We start from the raw sequence: 20,698 nt of genomic DNA, 5'->3' as shown, positions 1-20,698 counted from the left end.
CAGGTCAGCCTGGACTACAGTGAAACCCTACCTCGAAGAAACAAAACAAAAATATCATAAAACCAAAAAAAGCAAGCCAATGGCAAACATAAACATGCCCAGGTTGTGCTGGCATCGCTGGTAACTGCTCAGCCCTGCCAAACTGACCCTGCAGACTGTCTATGGCTCTGTGTTACCCTCTGGCTTCTTTCTGGGCTTGGCCAATGGAAAGCTCTGGCATGAGATGGAGGGAAGCAGAAGAATGAAGGTTTGGTGTTTTGTTTTTGTTTTGCGAAGTCAGGTCTCACTCTAGCCCAGGCTGCCCTGGATCTCACTCTGTGGTTCCAGGCTGGCTTCAAACTCACAGTGATCTCCTATCTCTGTCTCCTGAGTGCCGGGATTAAAAACATGGGCGTGGTGGTGCACACCTTAAAGCCCAACAGTTGGGAGGCAGAGGTAGGAGGACTACCGTGAGTTCAAGGCCACCCTGAGACTACATGGTGAATTACAGGTCAGCCTGAGCTAGAGTGAGACCCTACCTCAAAACACATAAATAAATAAAAAATAAATAAATAAAAATGTGCCACCACACATGGCTAAATGTGTAGCCCAGGCTGGCCTCAAACTACTGATCCTCCTGGCTCCACCTCTTCAGGGGTCAAGCCCTCTTTTGCCCATTCTTGTTATTTGAGCCACAATCTCTTAGTGATCTCAGAGTTTACTTTTTTCTTTTTTTTCCTACTAGTGTGTGCCACCACAATGATTCAGTTTTCTTATTTTGATTTGTGTGTGTATGTATGTGTGTAATATGTGTAGCATGGTGTGTGTGTGGTGTGATGTGTGTATGTGTGTCATATTTATTTGTATGTGCCCATGCACTCATCTGTAGTGGGAGGTGCTTGCCTTCAGTGGCCAGAGAGCAACACGTGTCCCATTCCACTGCTCTTCTGCTCGTTTTTATTTACTTATCTATTATTATTTTTATTTTTATTTATTTATTTTTTTTTTTTTGGTTTTTCGAGGTAGGGTCTCACTCTGGTCCAGGCTGACTTGGAATTCACTGTGTAGTCTCAGGGTGGCCTCGAACTCACAGCAATCCTCCTACCTCTGCCTCCTGAGTGCTGGAATTAAAGGTATGCGCCACCACGCCTGGCTTCTTCTGCTCATTCTGGAAAGCTTGTGTGGAGGTTCTAGACCCAGAGAGGGATAGAGAGAGTATGGACACACCAGGACCTCATGTCACTGCAAAGAACTCCAGACCTAGGCACCACTTTGTGCATCTGACTTTATGTGGGTATGAGATAATTGAACCCAGGCCAGCAGGTTTTGTAAGCAAGCACCTTTAACTGCTGAGCCATCTTTTGAGCCCTCTTTTGCCCATTCTTGTTATTTGAGCCACAATCTCTTAGTGATCTCAGAGTTTACTTTTTTCTTTTTTAACCAGCTACTGTGATCCTTGGGTCTCTGTTCTCTTTTGGGAGAGAACAAAGAGTTAAAGATGGGCATGGCCATACCTAGCTGTTTATGTGGGCCATTGGCTAGTTTTTTAATTTTTATTTTTATTTGCAAGCAGGGAGAGATAAAGATAGAAGACAGACAGAGAGAGAATGGGCATGCCAGGACCTCTAGCCACTGCAACGAACTCCAGACACATGTACCCTTGTGCATCTGGCTTTACATGGGTCCCGGAGAATTGAACCTGGGTCCTTAGGCTTTGCAGGCAAGTTCCTTCACTGCTAAGCCATCTCTCCAGCCCTAAACTGCTTTCTCTCTTTTTTTTTTAATTTTTTTTGTTCATTTTAATTTATTTATTTGAGAATGACAGAGACAGAACGAGGCAGAGAGAGAGAGAGAGAGAGAATGAGAATGGGCGCGCCAGGGCTTCCAGCCACTGCAAACGAACTCCAGACGCGTGCGCCCCCTTGTGCATCTGGCTAACGTGGGTCCTGGAGAATCGAGCCTTGAACTGGGGGCCTTAGGCTTCACAGGCAAGCGCTTAACCTCTAAGCCATCTCTCCAGCCCTAAACTGCTTTCTCTTGACCCTTCACCACCGTGGTTGTGTTGCTACTGTGCTCCCTGCTCCTGTACTCCCTAAGTTCTGCAAGCTCTCTGTGGCTCGTCACTCTTCAGAGAGTCCTTGACTTCTAGCCTTTCTCCATTGCCTCAATAGCCCTGGGCTCAGCACAGGCTCTCTTTGGGGTGTGGCTCCCGACTCCACTGTGGGGTCGGGGTGTTTGTGGGGTCTTGCTTATCTCCCAGCTGCTGCCTCATCTCCCTCTGCTGTACTGACTGAAGGGTCTGGGCTGGTCACTCTGCCACACTCTCAGCTAGTTGAATGCCTTCATCCCAGTGCCCTCCCCCTCCCCACTGTCCCTGCACCTCTGCTCTTGGCATCAGTCACTAGGGAAGCCAAAGAGCTTCTCACGCAAAGGCATGTAAACTTTGACCCCAGGACTGAGTGTCCAGCTCTGGCCAAGGTTCTCAAACCTTCTGCCTGTCAACCTCCTTCTCTACCCAGGGATTAGTGAAGGCCCCCCTTCCTGCCCAGACAAGGCTTGGTGATGGCAAATGCAACCACCCCCCAACAACAACCCTAACACACCTGACTCCTGCCCAAGAGCCTGGGAAGTGGACGACCTGGCCCAGAGCCTCAGACTGTCTCCTTGGGACTTCCTGAGCAGGAAGAACCTTGGCATGGAAGCAAGAGGCGAGAGTTCTAGACTTTACTTTCATCTGCCACATGTCACTGGCCCCTTTCCCTTCTGGCATCCGTCTCTCCAGTGGAGAAGTAGGAGAGGAATCGGTTTGATTAGCTAATAAATTCTTTGGGGTCAAGAGCGCCTTAGAGAACGTGAACAAAAACAATGCCCCTTCCACCAAGAGCGGCGGCTCCCTGAGGCACTGGCTACAGGCCCGAATAGTAGTCTTCCAGCCCTGGCGAGCAGGCGGCCATGATTCTCTGGCGCTAGGGCATTGCTGGGGATTCTGGGAAGGGCAAGGAGAGGGAGGCTGCAGAGCATGCTGGGAGATCTGGGAATGGCGCACGCCTCATTTCATTGCCACCATAGATTTGCTCGTAGACTCCTGGCTCTCTGGCTCTTGACCCAAGTGGATACCATGAAGGGATGGGGCTCGTAGAATGACTGGAAGGATGACCAAAAAATCCAGCAACACCTCCCTGTCTCCTGTCTGTTCCGTTGCTTCTTCTCCCTCTTTTTTAGAAAAATATTTCATTTTTATTTATTTACTTGAGAGAGAGAGAAAAATAACTAGAGGAGGAAAGAGGGTGTGCCAGGGCCTCCAGACACTGCAAAGGAACTCCAGACGCATGTGTCCCCATGTACATCTAGCTTATATGGGTCCTGGAGAAACCTAGGTCCTTTGGCTTTGCAGGCAAGCGCCTTAACCACTAAGCTATTTCTCCAGGCCTCTCTGTCTTTCTACCCTTGTTGTTGTTGCTAGATTTTTGTTTTGTTTTTAAATTCAAGTCTTGTTATGTAATACTGGCTGGACTCAAACTCACAGCAACCCTCCTACCTTGGCCGAGTGCTGGGAAATAAAGTGTGAATCACTATACTTGGCCTATGGCCTAATTTATGCTTTTTTCTTTTCTTTTTCAAGGAAGGGTCTTGTTCTAAACCAGGCTGACCTGGAATTCACTATGTAGTCTCAAACTGGCCTTGAATTCACAGAGATCCTACTACCTCAGCTGGGATTAAAGGTATCTAGCTGTTTCTGCTGCTTATTTATTTATTTATTTATTATTTAAAAAAAATTTTTGGGCCGGGCGTGGTGGCGCACGTCTTTAATCCCAGCCCTTGGGAGGCAGAGGTAGGAGGATCGCCATGAGTTCAAGGCCACCCTGAGACTCCATAGTGAATTCCAGGTCAGCCTGGGCTAGAGTGAGACTCTACCTCGAAAACCAAAAAAAAAAAAAAAAAAAAAAAAATTTTGTTTGGCTTTTTGAGGTAGGGTCTCACTCTGGTCCAGGCTGACCTGGAATTCACTATGTGTTCTCGAGGTGGGCTCACAGCGATCCTCTCACCTCTGCCTCCCTGGAGTGCTGGGATTAAAGGCGTGTGCCACCATTCCTGGACCCGCTGCTTTTCAAATGTTGATTTATTAGCTTGCAAGGAGAGAGAGAATATGAGTAGGCATGGCAGTCCTGCCACTGCAAACAGCTTCAGATGCATGCGCTACTTCGTGCATCTGGCTTTTCACCTACCTTACAGGAGACTCAAACCTGGACTGTCGGGCTTTCCACGCAAACACCTTTAATCTCTGAGCCATCTCCCCGCCCTGGTTTCTGGGTTCAAGCCTCAGATAACTAAGAAATTTAAGCAAGGTGGTGACAGAAAGAAAAAAAAATTGTAGACTCTGGGTGTCATGGGTTGAGGGAGGAGTTGGAAGGGGCCAAAGGCAAAAGGCCATTCTCCACAGAGCAATGATGGGGGCCTGGATGAGAGTGTGGCGGCTTCATAGATGTCCAAATGGACAAAAGTCCTCGGGCCCCTCCAGCCTGTTTCTGGCCTGTGATCCTGGGCTGCTTGACAGGAGCAGTGTCTAGCTCACACAGAGACGGCCGGCCGCAGCTCTCAGGGGTGCTTCCTGCGCAGAAGCACAGGCCAGGAGCTCCCACCAGCCCCACGACCCCTGAAAATCTCTGTTGCCCCTGGTCTTGCCGCCTCCCTGGAGAACCGCTGTGCGGGGCCTTTGAACTTGCTCTGCCCTCGGCCAGGTGCGCCCTTCAGCCAGACACCAGTGTGCCATGGTTTTCCACTGCCCACTCCTACCCCTGCTCAGTGCCATCTCAGAGGGGCCTCCTGTGGCCACTGTGTAATCTGTCCTCTGTCATTCCCACCCTTGTCTTTTTTTTTTTTTTTTTTGCTTCTTTTTTCGAGGCAGGGTTTCACTCTATCTTAGGCTGACCTGAAATTCACTCTGTATTCTCAGGCTGGCTTCGAACTGACAGTGATCCTTCTACCTCTGCCTCCCAAGTGCTAGGATTAAGGGCATGTGCCACCACACCCATCTTTGCTTTTTTTTTTTTTTTGAGGTTGGGTCTCTCTCTGGTCCAGGCTGACCTGGAATTAACTATGATATAGTTTCAGGGTGGCTTCGAACTCATGGAGATCTTCCTATCTCTGCCTCCCGAGTGCTGGGATTAAAGGTGTGCACCACCACACCTGTCTTATTTTTATTTTATTTTTTGTTTTTTTCAAAGTAGGGTCTCACTCTAGCCCAGGATGACCTGGAATTCACTCTGTAGTGTCAGGGTGGCCTCAAACTCACAGTGATCCTGCTACTTCTGCCTCCCGAGTGCTAGGATTAAAGGCATGCACCACCACACCTGGCTAGTTTTTAAAAAATATTTTATTTAAAGCCGGCCATCAGGTTGTGCAAGCAAACACCTTCAGCCACTGAGCCATCTCTCCAGCCTTCTGCCCAATTTTTTTTGCAGCTGTTAAAATTGTTATTTATTTATTTATTGAGAGAGATTGAAAAAGAAAAAAGGTGCAGCAGAGCCTCTAGTCCCCGGGAAGGACTTCAGACACATGGGCTACCTTGTGCATCTGACTTTATGTGGGTCCTGGAGAATAGAACACGGGTCCTTGGGCTTTGCAGGCAAGTGCCTTAACTGCTGAGCCATCTCTCCAGCCCTTCTGCAGCACTTTCAAAGACTCACATTCTCTATGTTTTGTTGCTTAGCATCTGTCTCCCTCCATGGGCCTCTTGGTTCTATCCAGGGATTGCTGCATGGATGGCCAGCCCCTGGCACATAGTAGGCATTTGGTGAATAATTGTGCAATGCATGAGGTGGCATCTGGCTGGAGTGGGAGGTGAGGGGGTGGATGAGGTTTTTTGTTGTTGTTGTTTTTGTTATTTGTTTGTTTTTTGTCTCTGACCTTGGGACAGATGGAGGTGTTTTTCTTCTGGGATCCGGATTGCGTGGAGTTCGCAGGGCGGGTGAGGATGTTGGTTTAGGGATAGGTTGAACTAGACACGCAAACCTTGCTGTCCTCCCTAGATTTCTTACTTTTCCAGCGCTCAATCAGGGGGCGGGGACAGCCCTGCCAGGCAGACAGCCAGGCGGCACTGCGTGTCCCGCCACAGGCGTGGATCGCAATGTGGACAACGCGCAGACAGCTCCGCACGCAAACCCGGGCCTCTGGCACCTCCTGGCTCTATGCAATCCACGCCCTCGGAAGGCTCTCCCTCCACGCCCCTGGAGACCGACTGGCCCTTTAAGAGCCACGCCCCCCTCTCCGGATTCCCTCCCCCTCCATAGCGTGACAGTGCCAGGACCCGCTCCCGGCCCGGATTTGGGCGGTTGGCTGGCTGCGCGGGCCTCCGGGCTCTTGTCACGCAACCCTGGGCACCGCGCCCCCAGCCAGGTGGGGCGGGGATGGGCCGCCCGACCTCTGCCCTCTGGGAGGACCGAGAAGGTGCACGCACGCTATCCCGGGGAGCTGGCGCACCGCGCATCCCCGGGGAGGGAGGGGGGGCTCCAGGGACCTCCCTCCACCCTTTTACACCGTCACCCACAGCCAGTACCATCGACACCCGCCGCCTGATTTCTCTGCCTCGCCAAGGAAAACACTTAGCGGCCAGAGAAGCCCACGGGACACGTCCCGAGCGGTGTCCCCGAGTTTGCAGCTGGCACAAAGGTGACCTTAGGCGCCTGAGATAGGGAGCGCTCAGCCCGGCGAGCTGCATGCACGTCCACGGTCCATGCCCGCCCCTAGATCGGGCAGCGCGAACTTCGTCCAGTCCCTGGGGGGCTGTGTGTGTGTGTGTGTGTGTGTGTGTGTGTGTGTGTGTGTGTGTGTGTGTGTTGGGGGTGGGGGGGAACAGAGCCAGCACATTGGCGCCTCTGGCCTTCCTGTCCGTGACCTCAGGGTCGGGGTCGCTGTGGCTTCTCACGCGAGCTTAGATTCAGTAACCTGAATCTAACCAAACCTGGCGATTTGGTTACCACCCTGCCCCTGCCTGCCCTCGGTGGCACCCACTGGCTTCTGGTGTGGGAGAGAAGCTTGCAAGTCCAGTGTTCTCGTGGGCGCAAAAAAACCAATAATGCAGAGGAGTCCCTGTGGACCGGCATGGAATCCCCTCCCATAGTCCGGGGATTTCTTCTTTAACCCCATCCCCACCCCCAAGCGGATTCTGAGCTGCCCATACACTATCTTGAAAGTGGGGGCGGGGGTCCTAGGTGTCCCCACCCTTCACCTTTTTATTTGCTGACACCTATTATTAAGTGTTCCCATAGAAGGTTATTGCTTATCTCGTCCCCCCCCCCCTACCTAGAGACCAGCTCTCCTCCCCCACTCCACCCCCCAGGCTGTCCCTCCCTCTGTCCCACCGCTGGGCTCCAGGAAAAGAGGCGTGTCCACATGCATAGCCTCCTATAAAGGTGGTGGTGCCTTCACCCTCTTCCTGAAGGTGACAGTTCCTTGGAGCCTTTCCTGATCCTCCTTGGGGTCCCTAGCCTCAGAGACCACTCTTTTCAGTTGAGCACCTCCTCACTGCCGAAGGTGAGTGCTATGGGTTCCTGGCTTAATCCCTGTCTCCAAGAAGAGGAAATTTTTGGTGATTCTGGGTCTTCTTAAATTGCCACTGATTTGCCCCTCCAAATATAAGGAGGGTAAATGAGCCTCTTCAGTGACCAGGGAGTCCGGAGGAAGACCAAGACTTGCCCAAGGTTCAGAGCTAGTATCAGCTCTCTACATAGCAATGAGAGGCCCCTCCACTTTCAGGTCTCCAGGACCCAGGGTTCCCTGACTCACTGGGCCCTGGGGTTTCTCGCCAGGTGGGAGGCAGGAACGAGGGCACAGGCTGCGAAGCTTGGAGCCTGGGCAGCCCCTTTGGGGGCTTCTCCCTGGGTGACATGGGCTGGGTTTTGACTACACTGTACTCTATCCCATGTACAAGCTACCTCTGGGGCCTGGTGTGGCGGCACATACCTTTAATTCCAGCACTTGGGAAACTGAGGTAGAAGGATCTCGATGAGTTGGAGGCCAGCCTAGAGCTGCAGAATGAGTTCCAGGTCAGCCTGGGTGATAGTGAGACCCTGCTTCAAAAAAAACTACCCAGCTAACTAACTGACTGACTGACTGACTAGCTAGTACCTCTGGAGCTGGGGAGATGGGTCAGCTGTTAAAAAAGACACTTGCTTGCAAAGCCTGATGGCCCAGGCTTGATTTCCTAGTGCCCACATAAACCCAGGTGCACAAAGTGGTACATGCATCTCGAGTTTGTTTGCAGTGGCAAGAGGCTCTGGTGTGCCCATTCCCTCTCATCTCATTCTCTCTTCCCTCTCTCAGCTTGTAAGTAAATAAATTTTTTTCTATAAATTTAAAAAGTATATATTTATTTCTTTGCAAGCAGAGAGATACAGAGACAGGGAGAACAGGCCTGCCAGGCCCTCCAGCTGCTGTAAATGAACTCTAGATACCTGTGCCACTTTGTGCATCTGACTTTATGTGGGTACTGGGGAATCAAACCCCGGGTCATTGGGCTTTGTAGGCAAGTGCCTTAACCCCTGAGCCATCTCTCTCCAGCCCCTTAAAATATTTAAAAAAAATAATAAAGTAGCTGGGCGTGGTGCCACACACCTTTAATCCCAGCACTTGGGAGGCTGAGGTAGGAGGGTTGAACTCATGGCAAGTTCAAGGCCAGTCTGAGTTTATAGAATGAGTTCTAGATCAGCCTGAAAAATAAATAAATATTTAGGAGGGTAGGGTGCCCTCTACCCTCCTAAAGGGTGGTGTATCGTAGCTGAGAAGTCCTGGACTGGGCAAGAGAGGCTAATGTGAGCTGTAGCCCCAGGCCACTACTCAGGGTCTTCTCTCTCCTAGTGACTGTCTGCTCCACCCTTGCCGGGACACCACCTGTTGGGATCTGGAAACACCAGTTATATTTCCTTTGGCCCATGCCACCTCACAGAGGCTGGAGGTCTTTGGTTGGGGGGGGGGGGACCAAGTATGTAGAAGAGAACGCTATGACATACCAAGGCGGTCAGTATTCTCAGTTCTCCAGGGGCCTCTAGTGTGCTTTGGGATTCCAGTCTCTCCGGAAGCCTGTCTCCCTCCCACTTGGAGGCTACTGGAGTACTGCTCATGGTAGGGATCATGGGTCTCATTATCTCGTGCACTTCCTTCTGTGACCTTTCTTCCCAGGATCTACCTGGACACTTTATTTTTATTTTTTTTTTACTTTTATCACTATTATTAATTATTATTATTATTATTATTTTGGTTTTTCAAGGTAGGGTCTCACTCTAGCCCAGGCTGACCTGAAATTCACTATGTAGTTTCAGGGTGGCCTCGAACTCATAGCGATCCTCCTACCTCTGCCTCCCGAGTGCTGGGATTAAAGGTGTGTGCGCCACCATACCCCGCTTTTTTTTTTTTTTTTTTACATTTTAAATGTTTTATTTATTTATTTGAGAGAGAGAAAGAGATAGAGGAAGAATGGGCACACCAGGTCCTCTAGCCACTGCAAATGAACTCCAGATGCATGTGCCACTTTGTGTCTCTGACTTTACATGGGTACTGAGGAATCAAGCCTGGGTCCTTAGGCTTTGCAGGCAAGTGCCTTAACTGCTGAGCCATCTCTCCAGCCCTATCTGAACATTTAAAAAATATTTTATTTTTGTTTATTTATTTGAAGGAGGCAGAGAGAGAGAGAGAGAGAGAATGGGCATGCCAGGACCTCCAGCCACTGGAAACAAACTCCAAATGCATGAGCCACCTTATGCATCTGGTTTAAGTGGGTCCTGGGGAATTGAATCTAGGTCCTTTGGCTTTTCAGGCAAGTGCCTTAACTGGTCTCTAAGCCATCTCTCCAGCCCCTGTCTGGACATTTTTTAAAAAAATAATTTATTTTTATTTGTTTATTAGCGAGAGAGAGAGGGAAAGAGGCAAGTAGAGAGACAGAGAGACAATGAGCATGCCAGGTTATCCAGCCACTGCAAATTAACTCCAGATGCATGGGCCACCTTGTGCATCCGGCTTACGTGGGTCCTGGGGAATCAAACCTGGGTCCTTTGGCTTTGCAGGCAAGTGCCTTCATTGCTAAGCCTTCTCTCTAGCCCCTATCTGGACATTTAAAAATTTTTTTATTTGTTTATTTACTTGAGAGAAAGAAGGAGAGAGAGAGAGAGAGAGAGAGAGAGCATGCCAGGGCCTCCAGCCTCTGCAAATGAATTCCAGATGCATGTGCCCCCTTGTGCATCTGGCTTACATGGGTCCTGAAGAGTAGAACGGGGATCCTCTAGCTTTGCAGGCAGACACCTTAACTGCTAGGCCATCTCTCCAGCCCTGTCTGGACATTTTTAATTGGACAATCTGGCCCTACTTTCTCTTCCAGGTTATGTAATTGCAACTATAGAAGGTAAAGTGACCAGTCCAAAGCTTGAATTGTAAAGTGGATCTCATGACCACTAACTGGAACACTACACTAGCAGGGCCTGATGCCTTGGAGAGAGTGGTCTGTTAACTTGTATTCTTGTTCTAAACAAAGCCTAGACCCAAAGTGTCCTCCATGCTTCTGTTAAGTTCAGATCCATTCCTGATTTTCCTTTCATGATACCAGTCTGAAGTTTCTTTTATTTAAAACAACATTTTACTTTTATTTTATATTTATTAAAGAGAGATAGAGAGAGAATGGGCACTCCAGGGCCTCCAGCCACTGCAAATGAACTCCAGATGCATGTGCCACCTTGTGTATCTGGCTTACGTGGGTCCTGGGGAATCAAACCTGGGTCTTTAGGCTTCACAGGCAAGTGCCTTAACCACTAAGCCATCTCTCCGGCCCCAAGTCCTGGAGTTTTCTTACATCCCTAGCCTGGTGAGAATCTTCCATGTATGTATGTATGCATGCATGCATGCATGCTTGTACATATGTATGTGGTGTGACTTCTCCATGCTCCCAGAGGAGGAGGCTCCAGGCTTTTTCATTTATGAGAATTGAACATAATAAAAAGTCTGGTCTAGATGTATGTTACTGGGAGATATATCTAGCTGGTCTCCAACTGCTTTTTAAAATTTACTTACTTGTTTATTTGAGGCAACAGACAGAGAGAGAAAGAGGGGGGGAGAGAGAGAGAGAGAGAGAGAGAGAGAGAGAATGGGCACACCAGGGCCTCTAGCCACTGCAGGCAAAGTCCAGACACGTGCGCCCCCTTGTGCATCTGGCTAATGTGGGTCCTGGGGAATTGAGCCTCGAACTGGGGCCCTTAGGCATCACAGGCAGGTGCTTAACCACTAAGCCATCTCTCCAGCCCTCCAACTGCTTTTTAAAGTATAGGTCAAATGAAATCAGATTGCTGCAGGAGAGAACAGTGTGGCTCTCACAGTGACCTTCCGGTACTCTATCCTCTCCTCTACCTTGTAATAGGCTTTGGTGGGATTGGTTAGTAGAGAACTGAGGCTTCTAAGACAATTCCTTCATTGGTCTACAAAAGGAGGTTCCTCCCCCCCCCCATCCTTGCATCGCCCCTGCGTTTGACAGCAGGTGGTCCAACTTCATAGAAATTTTCCCAAGAGCTCTGAGCCTTCCCTGGCTGTCACAGACTGCTGAGTGACTGGGCCAAGCAGTGCCCCCTCTGAATGTCAATTTCCCCCTAAATCTGAAATGTGGAGCCAGTGATCTCTGACTCCTTTGATGATATGGTTTTTCTGAATGTGGTGGGTGGTACTCAAAGGGACTGGTATTGGAAGCTGCTGTTTTAGATTCGAGTCATAGTTGAGAGAGAGTTTTCTCGAAGCAGGCAATTTGGGCTGAGAGAATTTCCACCATTTCCTGATGGTGACCTTGAGTAGGTTGCTTACCCTCTCTTCAGGCTTCCTCACAGGCTGATATGGCTGGGATGGAATAAAGGATGGGTGTAGAAGGCTGGAGAGATGGCTCAGTGGTTAAGGTGCTTGCTGGTAAAGCATGATGGCCAGGGTTCAATCCCCCAGCACCCATGTAAAGTCAGATGCACAAAGTGGCGCATGCATCTGGAGTTTGCGTTTATAACAGCAAGAGGCCCTGGTGTGCCCATTTTCTCTCTCCCCCCTTCCTTCTCTCTTTGCAAATAAATAAAGAAACAAACAGAATTTCACCCACCATTTTATACAGCATTTATTCATTTATTTGCAAGCAGAGAAAGAGAGAGAGAGAGAGGGAGACAAAGAGGCACACCAGGGTCTCTAGCTGCTGCAAACTACAGATGCATACTCCACTTGGTGCACCTGACTTTACAGGGGCACTGGGGAATTGAACCTGGGTCATTAGGCTTTGCAGGCAAGTGCCTTTACCGCTGAGCCATCTCTCCAGCCACATCACCTAGCATTGTTTTTTTTTTTTTAGTATTGTTTTTTAAAGAAGTATTTTTTTTAAATGGCTGTAGAATTCTTTGCACAGAGTGGCAGCTCATCAAAAGATTTCTGCCACTCCCCAATGCTCTCTTTCATGCATATGGAGTGGAAGGTTTCTCCTTTCATTAGAAAACATCCCAGCCCTTTAGGATAATAGCTCCTCTCATCCTCCGTGCTACAGTTTGCATTTTTTTTCTTGCTTGCTTCACCTCTCAGGAGACACCTAGAGGATCCTACCATCATGCTTTCTGCGCATGGACTCTCCATCCCCCTGTCGGCCACGGAGCTGCTCCTGGCTGCCACTATCTTCTGCATAGTTTTCTGGGCGGTCAGAGCCTCAAGGACAAAGGTCCCCAAGGGTCTGAAGAGTCCCCCGGGGCCCTGGGCGTGGCCGGTGCTTGGACACATGCTGACCCTGGGGAAGAGCCCGAACGTGGCGCTGGCGAGGCTGAGCCGCAAGTACGGGGACGTGATGCAGATCCGCCTGGGCTCCACGCCCGTGGTGGTGCTGAGCGGCCTGGACACCATCCGGCAGGCCCTGGTGCGGCAGGGGGACGACTTCAAGGGGCGCCCCGACCTCTACAGCTTCACCCTGATCTCCAATGGCCAGAGCATGACCTTCCACCCGGACTCGGGGCCCGAGTGGGCGGCCCGCCGGCGCCTGGCGCAGAACGCGCTGAAGAGCTTCTCCACCGCCTCGGACCCGGGCTCGGCCGCCTCCTGCTACCTGGAGCAGCACGTGAGCCAGGAGGCGGAATACCTAATCAGCAAATTCCGGGAGCTGATGGCAGAGGTCGGGCACTTCGATGCCTACAGGTATGTGGTGGTGTCTGTGGCCAACGTCATCTGTGCCATCTGCTTTGGCCGACGCTATGACCATGACGACCGAGAGCTGCTTAGCATCGTGGATCTGAACAATGAGTTTGGCGAGGTTACTGCCTCCGGATACCCGGGTGACTTCTTCCCGGTCCTCCGTTACCTGCCTAACGCCGCCCTGGACGCCTTCAAGGACTTAAATAACAGGTTCTACGCCTTCATGCAGAAGATGGTCAAGGAGCACTACAGAACATTTGAGAAGGTAGAGGCCCCGGAGAGAGAGGCGGGTGGCGGTGGAAATCAACTAGAGTTATGGGTTGGGAGGTTAGAGACAAACTTGAAAGCCATAAAGGAATGCACTCTACCCTCAGTAGGGCCACAGGACTTGTTCATGACTAGTTCCTTTGTGCTTCTGTCACACGAGGGCCACTGAGTGGCCACCCAAGGAAAGATCCTGGACTAGGAAGTCTATTACCTGGCTTCATGGTAGGAAAAAAATAAATAAATAAATAAAAGAACTTCTGGGCTGGAGAGATGGCTTAGTGGTTAAGGTGCTTGCCTACAAAGCCAAAGAACCTAGGTTCAATTCCCCAGGACCCACATAAGCCGGATGCACAAGGTGGCACATGTATCTGGAGCTCATTTGCAGTGGCTGGAGGCCCTAAAGTGCCCATTCTCTCTCTTTCTCAAATAAATAAATAAAAATAAAATATTTTTAAAAGTTTTTATTTTCATTTTTTATTTACTTATTAGAGACAGAGAGAGGAGGAGAGAGGGAGAATGGGCATACCAGGGCTCTAGCCATTGCAAACGAACTGCAGATGCGTGTGCCACTGGCTTACGTGGGACCTGGAGAATCAAACCTGAGTCCTTAGGCTTCACAGGCATTTCCTTAACCACTAAGCCATCTCTCCAGCCCAAAAATAAAATATTTTTAAGCCGGGCATGGTGGCACACGCCTTTAATCCCGGCACTTGGGCGGTAGGAGGATCATAGTGAGTTCAAGGCCACCCTGAGACTGAATTCCAGGTCAGCCTGGGCTAGAGTGAGTGAGACCCTACCTTAAAAAACCAAAACAAAGGCTGGAGAGATGGCTTAGCCGGTTAAGCGCTTGCCTGTGAAGCCTAAGGACCCTGGTTCGAGGCTCGATTCCCCAGGACCCACGTTAGCCAGATGCACAAGGGGGCGCACGCGTCTGGAGTTCGTCTGCAGTGGCTGGAAGCCCTGGCATGCACATTCTCTCTCTCTCTGTCTGTAACTCTCAAATAAATAAAAATAAACCAATTTTTTAAAAAAAAAACCAAACAAACAATACATAACTACGTCCAGATGACAACAGTGTCAGGCTTTGTGTATCAGGGGTCCCTTGAGGTAGGACTGCCAGTACCCTAAGGTGGGTGGGAAGCTGGGACAGCATCCTCAGAGTGTCACCTCTTAACAAAGGTGCTAGTGGTAGTGAGGGGCCAGACCTACGTGGAAAGGTAGGTGTGAGCTCAAGCTCCTGCTCACCTGTGAGCCTTTGCCTCCCAGGGTCACATCCGGGACATCACAGACAGCCTCATTGAGCACTGTCAGGACAAGAGGCTGGATGAGAATGCCAACGTTCAGCTGTCAGATGACAAGATCCTTACCATCGTTTCGGACCTCTTTGGAGCTGGTATGAGTATCCCTATGTGTCCTTTCTGGGCTCAGGTGCCCCAACCTGCCACCTACCTAACTTTTCCCTCCGTTATGCCCTGCACAGGGTTTGACACTGTCACAACTGCCATCTCTTGGAGCCTCATGTATCTGGTGACGAACCCTGGGGTACAGAGCAAGATCCAGAAGGAGCTGGGTAGGTGGAGGTGCCATTCAAAGGACTCTAGTGAAGGGACCCTATCAAGGTCTGGGCATCCCCTTGAATCCTTCTGGAACTCTGTGTTCTGCAGACACAGTGGTTGGCAGAGAGCGTCAGCCCCGACTTTCTGATAGACCTCAGCTGCCCTACCTGGAAGCCTTCATCCTGGAGACCTTCCGACATTCGTCCTTTGTCCCCTTCACCATTCCCCACAGGTAAGGCCATAGATCCACTGTTGTCTGATCCTGGACCTTGGTCCAGTCCACAGACCTCATCAGGGTTGGTGGGTGGAGCATGGCATAGGAAATAGGAGAGAGTCCCATGTGGCCCTTAACCTGACTGAACATTCTACCTCCTCAGCACCACAAGAGACACAAATCTGAGAGGCTTTTATATCCCCAAAGGGCGTTGTGTCTTTGTAAACCAATGGCAGATAAACCATGACCAGTAAGTTGACAGGGGCGGTGGAAACTCTTGGGCGGGCTGGGTCCACCCTCCTTTGAGGTCCAACCTATTAGATGCTTCTGGACCCTTGGGAGTTTATTTCAGCTGTCACCCTCTGATTACAGGGAGCTGTGGGGTGACCCATGTAAGTTCCGGCCTGAGCGTTTTCTCACACCCACTGGCTCTCTGGACAAGGCCCTCAGTGAGAAGGTCATCATCTTTGGCTTGGGCAAGCGGAAGTGCATCGGGGAAACCATCGGCCGCTTGGAGGTCTTTCTCTTCCTGGCCATCTTGCTGCAGCAGGTGGAATTTAGTGTGTTACCAGGCAAGAAGGTGGACATGACCCCCATCTATGGGCTGACTGTAAAGCATAACCGCTGTGAGCATTTCCAAGTGCACATGCGTTCTTCTGTGTCTCAGCACCCCAAGGTTCTGTCTGGCCACCACTAGACCAGGGGACCTGTTCCTAGGGTCTAACTTCAGCTGGACGCTCAGATTTTGTGGAATCATGCCTCCTACCCTGGACTTGCTTCTCCACATGTGGAACACAAACACTGGACACAGCAGAGGCCCATGGAAGCCCACAGAACTTTCCTAAGCTGAGTGAGAGCTAGGAAGCCCTCATGAGGCTAGGAGGTCTTTCGATCTCTGAGTGCCTCGAGGAGTTATCAGGGAGTCCCCAGGCTCATTGCCTGGCTAGTTAGAAACACTTAAATCAGGCTATGCCAGGATCTGGGCCTCTTTGACAACTGGGAACTTCCTCGGGTTGAAGATAGCCTAGGAGACTGTCACAGAAGTGGTCTTGTCACTTGCACAAGGCTGAGTAACCTGCCTATAGGGGCCTGGGACACTGCCTGGGTGGGTGGGGATCACCTGTGTCTACCCTAGGCAGGAATTAACAGGATGCTTTCTGACCTTGACAAGCCGCTGCTGTTGTCCAGCAGTGGCTAGGACTTGTATTTTATTGAAGCATGGTCTAAATGTAGCCCAGGATGACCTGGAACTCACTCTGTAGTCCAGGCTGGTCTTGAACCCACAGCTATCCTCCTACCTCAGTCTCCCAACTGCTGGGATTAAAAGTGTATGCCACTACTCCTGGCAAAGTGTTAATTTTTTAAAATTGTACATAAAACCTTTATATTTGGCCTTTATTGTGTTTGCATTAATCACCTGAAGAGCTTTGTAACCAACTATTTAATGTAACAGATAATTCTAGCTCAAGATTTTGGAAATGTATAATAAACATCTACCTGAGCTAAATAAATGCACAAAGTGGTATCTGGCATTCTCTCTCTCTCTCTCTCTCTCTCTCTCTCAAATAAATATATAAAAATGCCAAGCATGGTGATACACACCTTTAAATCCTAGCACTTGGGAGGCCAAGGTAGGAGGCTCTCCATGATTTTGAGGCCAGCCAAAGACTACATAGTAAATTCCAGGTCAGCTGGTGCTACAGCGAGACCTTACCTTGAATATATATCAAGATAGGGTCTCAGACTAGACCAGGCTGGCTGAAAGTTCACTCTGTAGTTCCAGGCTGTCCTCAAATTCACAGTGATCCTCCTACATCTACCCACCCAGTGCTGAGATTAAAGCCATGTGCCACTATGTCCAGCAAGCCATGACATTTTGAACTGCCTGGAAGATCACTAAACCTTATAAGATTACTATCCAGACAGAGTTTTTTTAGACACTGCAAACGAACTCCAGGCACATGCACCTCCTTGTGCATCTGGCTTACATGGGTTCTGGGTAACTGAACTGAGGTCCTTAAGCTTCGCAGGCAAGCACCTTAACCACTAAGCTATTTCACCAGCCCAAGACAGAGGGTTTTTTTTGTTTTTTTTTTTTGATGAGGACCAAGGACATATCATGGTCCCCTCCTTTGTGTCAATCCAAATAGACCTGTTGATGACCTGGGTGGGAAAAGTTGTCTGCTACAGAGAGACCTTAGAAACAACATGAAGTCTCTAAAATGTAAGTTGGCCCAATGGTTCAACTTTAGGGCTGAGGAGATGGCTCAGTGGAAAAGTGCTTGTCATATAATTCTGAGTACCTGAGTTCACATTCCCAGAGCCCACATAAAAGCCTGAAGCTGCGGTGGGCTTCTGAAAACCCAGTGTGCCTGTGGTGATAAAGGAGGCGGAGACAGGAGAAATTCCTGGATGCCTGTGAACAGAACACTGAACGAGACACCTTGCTTCAAACACAATGGAAGGCGAAGACTACACAAAAGTTGTCCTCTCGCCTTCATGTTCCTGCCTTGGCACACATGAGCACGTACACACCAAATAAGTGGATTTTTTTTTTTTTTTTTTGAGGTAGGGTCTCACTCTGGTCCAGGCCAACCTGGAATTCACTATGTAGTCTCAGGGTGGCTTCGAACTCACAGCGATCCCCCTACCTCTACCTCCCAAGTGCTGGGACTAAAGGTGTGCGCTGCCACACCTGGCTCAATAAAAGTATTTTTTTTAAACTTTGTTTAATTATAAAATCTTGCAAGTGGGGCTGGAGAGATGGCTCAGTGGTTAAAGGCGCTTGCTTGTAAAGCTTGATGGCCTCAGTTTGATTCCCCAGTACCCATGTAAAGCCAGATGCACAAAGTGGTACATGCATCTCGAGTTCATTTGCAGTCATGGGAGGCTCTGGGGTGCCCATTCTCTCTTTTTTTCTCTCTTCTTCTCACTCTATCAAATAAATATTTTTTTTAAAAAATACAATATTGGAAGTGACAAAAACCTAGAAATCAGGAATTAATGTCTTGAGACCTAACATTGTTGTATGTACTATCATTTCTACTCTGAAAGTCCAGGAAATTAGTCTAATTTCCTCAAGTAGAGAGTTGTCAAGGACAGCCATAATATAGCCCTTGATTTATCCTCAGCCAGCCAAGGGAGAAATGTGTTACAGGAAACACTACTTACTTCACCTATACAAATAGGACAAGGCAAATAAGAAAGGCCACCTGACTCAAAACCAAAGCCAGCTAGATTCTGGGACATGTTACCATTGTCTGGATTTCATCATTGAGGAATCTAGACCAGGAGTCATTTTGTTCTGATATTGCCTATATTACAATTGGCCAGGATAGTCTGTCTACCCAGAATGTTTGCTCTACTGCCCAGCAGCCGTTGTCACATTCGATGGTCCAATACTTCACCTGACAATCAAAGAAGAAAAAGCGTGGGCTGGAGAGATGGCTTAGCGGTTAAGCGCTTGCCTGTGAAGCCTAAGAACCCCGGTTCGAGGCTCGGTTCCCCAGGTCCCATGTTAGCCAGATGCACAAGGGGGTACACGCGTCTGGAGTTCGTTTGCAGAGGCTGGAAGCCCTGGCGCGCCCATTCTCTCTCTCTTCCTCTATCTGTCTTTCTCTCTGTGTTTGTCACTCTCAAATCAATAAATTTTTAAAAAAACATTTAAAAAAAAGAGTATGGTCCTGTGCTCTCTACCAAATACCCCATAAGAGAACTGTGTCCAATATCAGATGGGTCTGTTGCAAACAAACTCCTACCTGGCTTTATGTGGTGGCTGGGAAATTGAACCTTGACCAACAGGTTTGTTTTTTGTGTTTGTTTTCAAGGTAGGGTCTTGTGCTAGCCCAGGCTGACCTGGAATTCACTATGTAGCCTCAAGGTGGCCTTGAACTCAAGGCCATCTTGCTACCTCTGCCTCCCAAGTGCTGGGATTAAAGACATGCACCACCGTGCTCCAGCAAACAGGCTTCGTAAACAAGCCTTTAACCACTGAACAATCTCCTCAGCTCCGTCTCACTCCTCTTGTGCATCTAGCTTTACGTGGGTACTGGGGAATTGAACCCGGGCCTTCAGGCTTTGCGAGCAAACACCTTTAACTACTGAGCCATCTCCCCAGCCCCAGCTTCTGCTCGCTGAGACAGTCCATAGTGCTCTGTGGGGAGCAGTCTTTCTCACTCTATGACGAGGACCAGCACAACATGCTTAACTACAGGTGTGCTGTGGCAGCCATTGGTTCAAATGCCTTATCCATGTGTGTTAATTGTATTTCTAAAAAGCAATAAAATCGATTTGCATATTTCTTACATTTTGGTAAAGCAAAAGTCCTAGTACTCCTACGCTGGTCAACAGAACGTCACCCACCACCCCAAAAGCAGTCTGTGTCCCTTTCAGCTATAACCCACATCTTCCCAATGAAAGCAACCTCTCTCCAAACTCTGAGTAACGTTTGTTTGTTTTTCAGTTCATCACCCAGTGGGTGTTTTTTTTTTTTTTGCATATGTCTGTATGTGTTGTGTGTGCATGTATGTGGGTATACACATGTGTGCAGGTGTGCATACATGTGTGTATCCATGCATATGGAGGCCAGAGGTTGATACTGGGGATCTTCTTCAATTGCTATCTGCTTTATTTTATATATATATATATATATATATATATATATAGAGAGAGAGAGAGAGAGAGAGAGAGAGATTTTTTTTTTTGTTTGAGAGAGAGAGGCAGTTAGAGAGAGAATGGGTGCGCCAGGGCCTCCAGCCACTGCAAATGAGCTCCAGACACATGCGTCATCTTGTGCATCTGGCTTATGTGGATCCTGGGGAATCGAACCTAGGTCCTCTGGCTTTGCAGGCAAGTGCCCTAACCACTAAGCCATCTCTCTAGCCCCTCTCTGCTTTATTTTATTTATTTATTTATATTTTTGAGAGAGACAGAGTAAGTGGCAGAGAGAGAATAGGCACTTCAGGAGGGTTCTTGCCACTGCAAATGAACTCCACATCCATGCACCACTTTGTGCATGTGGTTTCATGTGGGAACTGGGGAATTGATCCCAGGCCATCAGGCCTTGCAAGCATGTCCCTTTAACCACTGACCCATATCTCAAGCTCATGTTGTTAACTTCTTTCTTTCTTTCTTTTTTTTCAGTTTTTCAAGGTAAGGTCTCACTCTAGCTCAGGCTGACCTGGAATTCACTATGGAGTCTCAGGGTGGCCTCGAACTCATGGCTATCCTCCTACCACTGCCTCCCAAGTGCTGGGACTAAAGGCGTGTGCCACTACGTCCGGCTAGAACCCCTTCTTAAATGTGCAATATGCTTCCTTCTTGTACTAGAAGGTCTTTCTGATAATAGATTAATTTTCTTTTGTAATTAGTGAACGTGCACTCCTGTGCTCATGTTACTTAAACATTTTTTTAATATTTTTTGTTCATTTATTTATTTATTTATTTGAGAGTGACAGACACAGGGAGAAAGACAGATAGAGGGAGAGAGAGAATGGGCACGCCAGGG

The 20,698-nt window shown here is 49.0% G+C and overlaps 1 protein-coding gene across 1 annotated transcript; it reads left to right on the top strand.

The window, feature by feature from the left end:
• The first annotated feature begins 7,426 nt into the window (after positions 1 to 7,426).
• On the top strand, positions 7,427 to 16,343 carry LOC101600217 (cytochrome P450 1A1). Its single transcript, XM_004673013.2, has 7 exons — positions 7,427 to 7,512; positions 12,559 to 13,420; positions 14,689 to 14,815; positions 14,903 to 14,992; positions 15,087 to 15,210; positions 15,356 to 15,442; positions 15,565 to 16,343. Exons 2-7 carry the CDS (start codon positions 12,584 to 12,586, stop codon positions 15,887 to 15,889), a joined length of 1,590 nt encoding a protein of 529 aa, XP_004673070.2. The 5' UTR covers positions 7,427 to 7,512; positions 12,559 to 12,583; the 3' UTR covers positions 15,890 to 16,343.
• The last annotated feature ends 4,355 nt before the right edge of the window (positions 16,344 to 20,698 follow it).

This window comes from Jaculus jaculus, chromosome 10 (genome assembly GCF_020740685.1).
Source record: "Jaculus jaculus isolate mJacJac1 chromosome 10, mJacJac1.mat.Y.cur, whole genome shotgun sequence".
Taxonomy (NCBI): domain Eukaryota; kingdom Metazoa; phylum Chordata; class Mammalia; order Rodentia; family Dipodidae; genus Jaculus; species Jaculus jaculus.
This window is presented reverse-complemented; position numbering and strand designations above follow the sequence as displayed.

What these genes read in the sequence shown, in the direction of transcription:
- LOC101600217 (XM_004673013.2), top strand. Translation starts at nt 12,584, where the DNA reads ATGCTTTCTGCGCATGGACTCTCCATCCCCCTGTCGGCCACGGAGCTG. An exon ending in ACTACAGAACATTTGAGAAG is followed by an intron (nt 13,421 to 14,688) that starts GTAGAGGCCCCG and finishes TTTGCCTCCCAG; the next exon opens with GGTCACATCCGGGACATCAC. An exon ending in TTCGGACCTCTTTGGAGCTG is followed by an intron (nt 14,816 to 14,902) that starts GTATGAGTATCC and finishes TGCCCTGCACAG; the next exon opens with GGTTTGACACTGTCACAACT.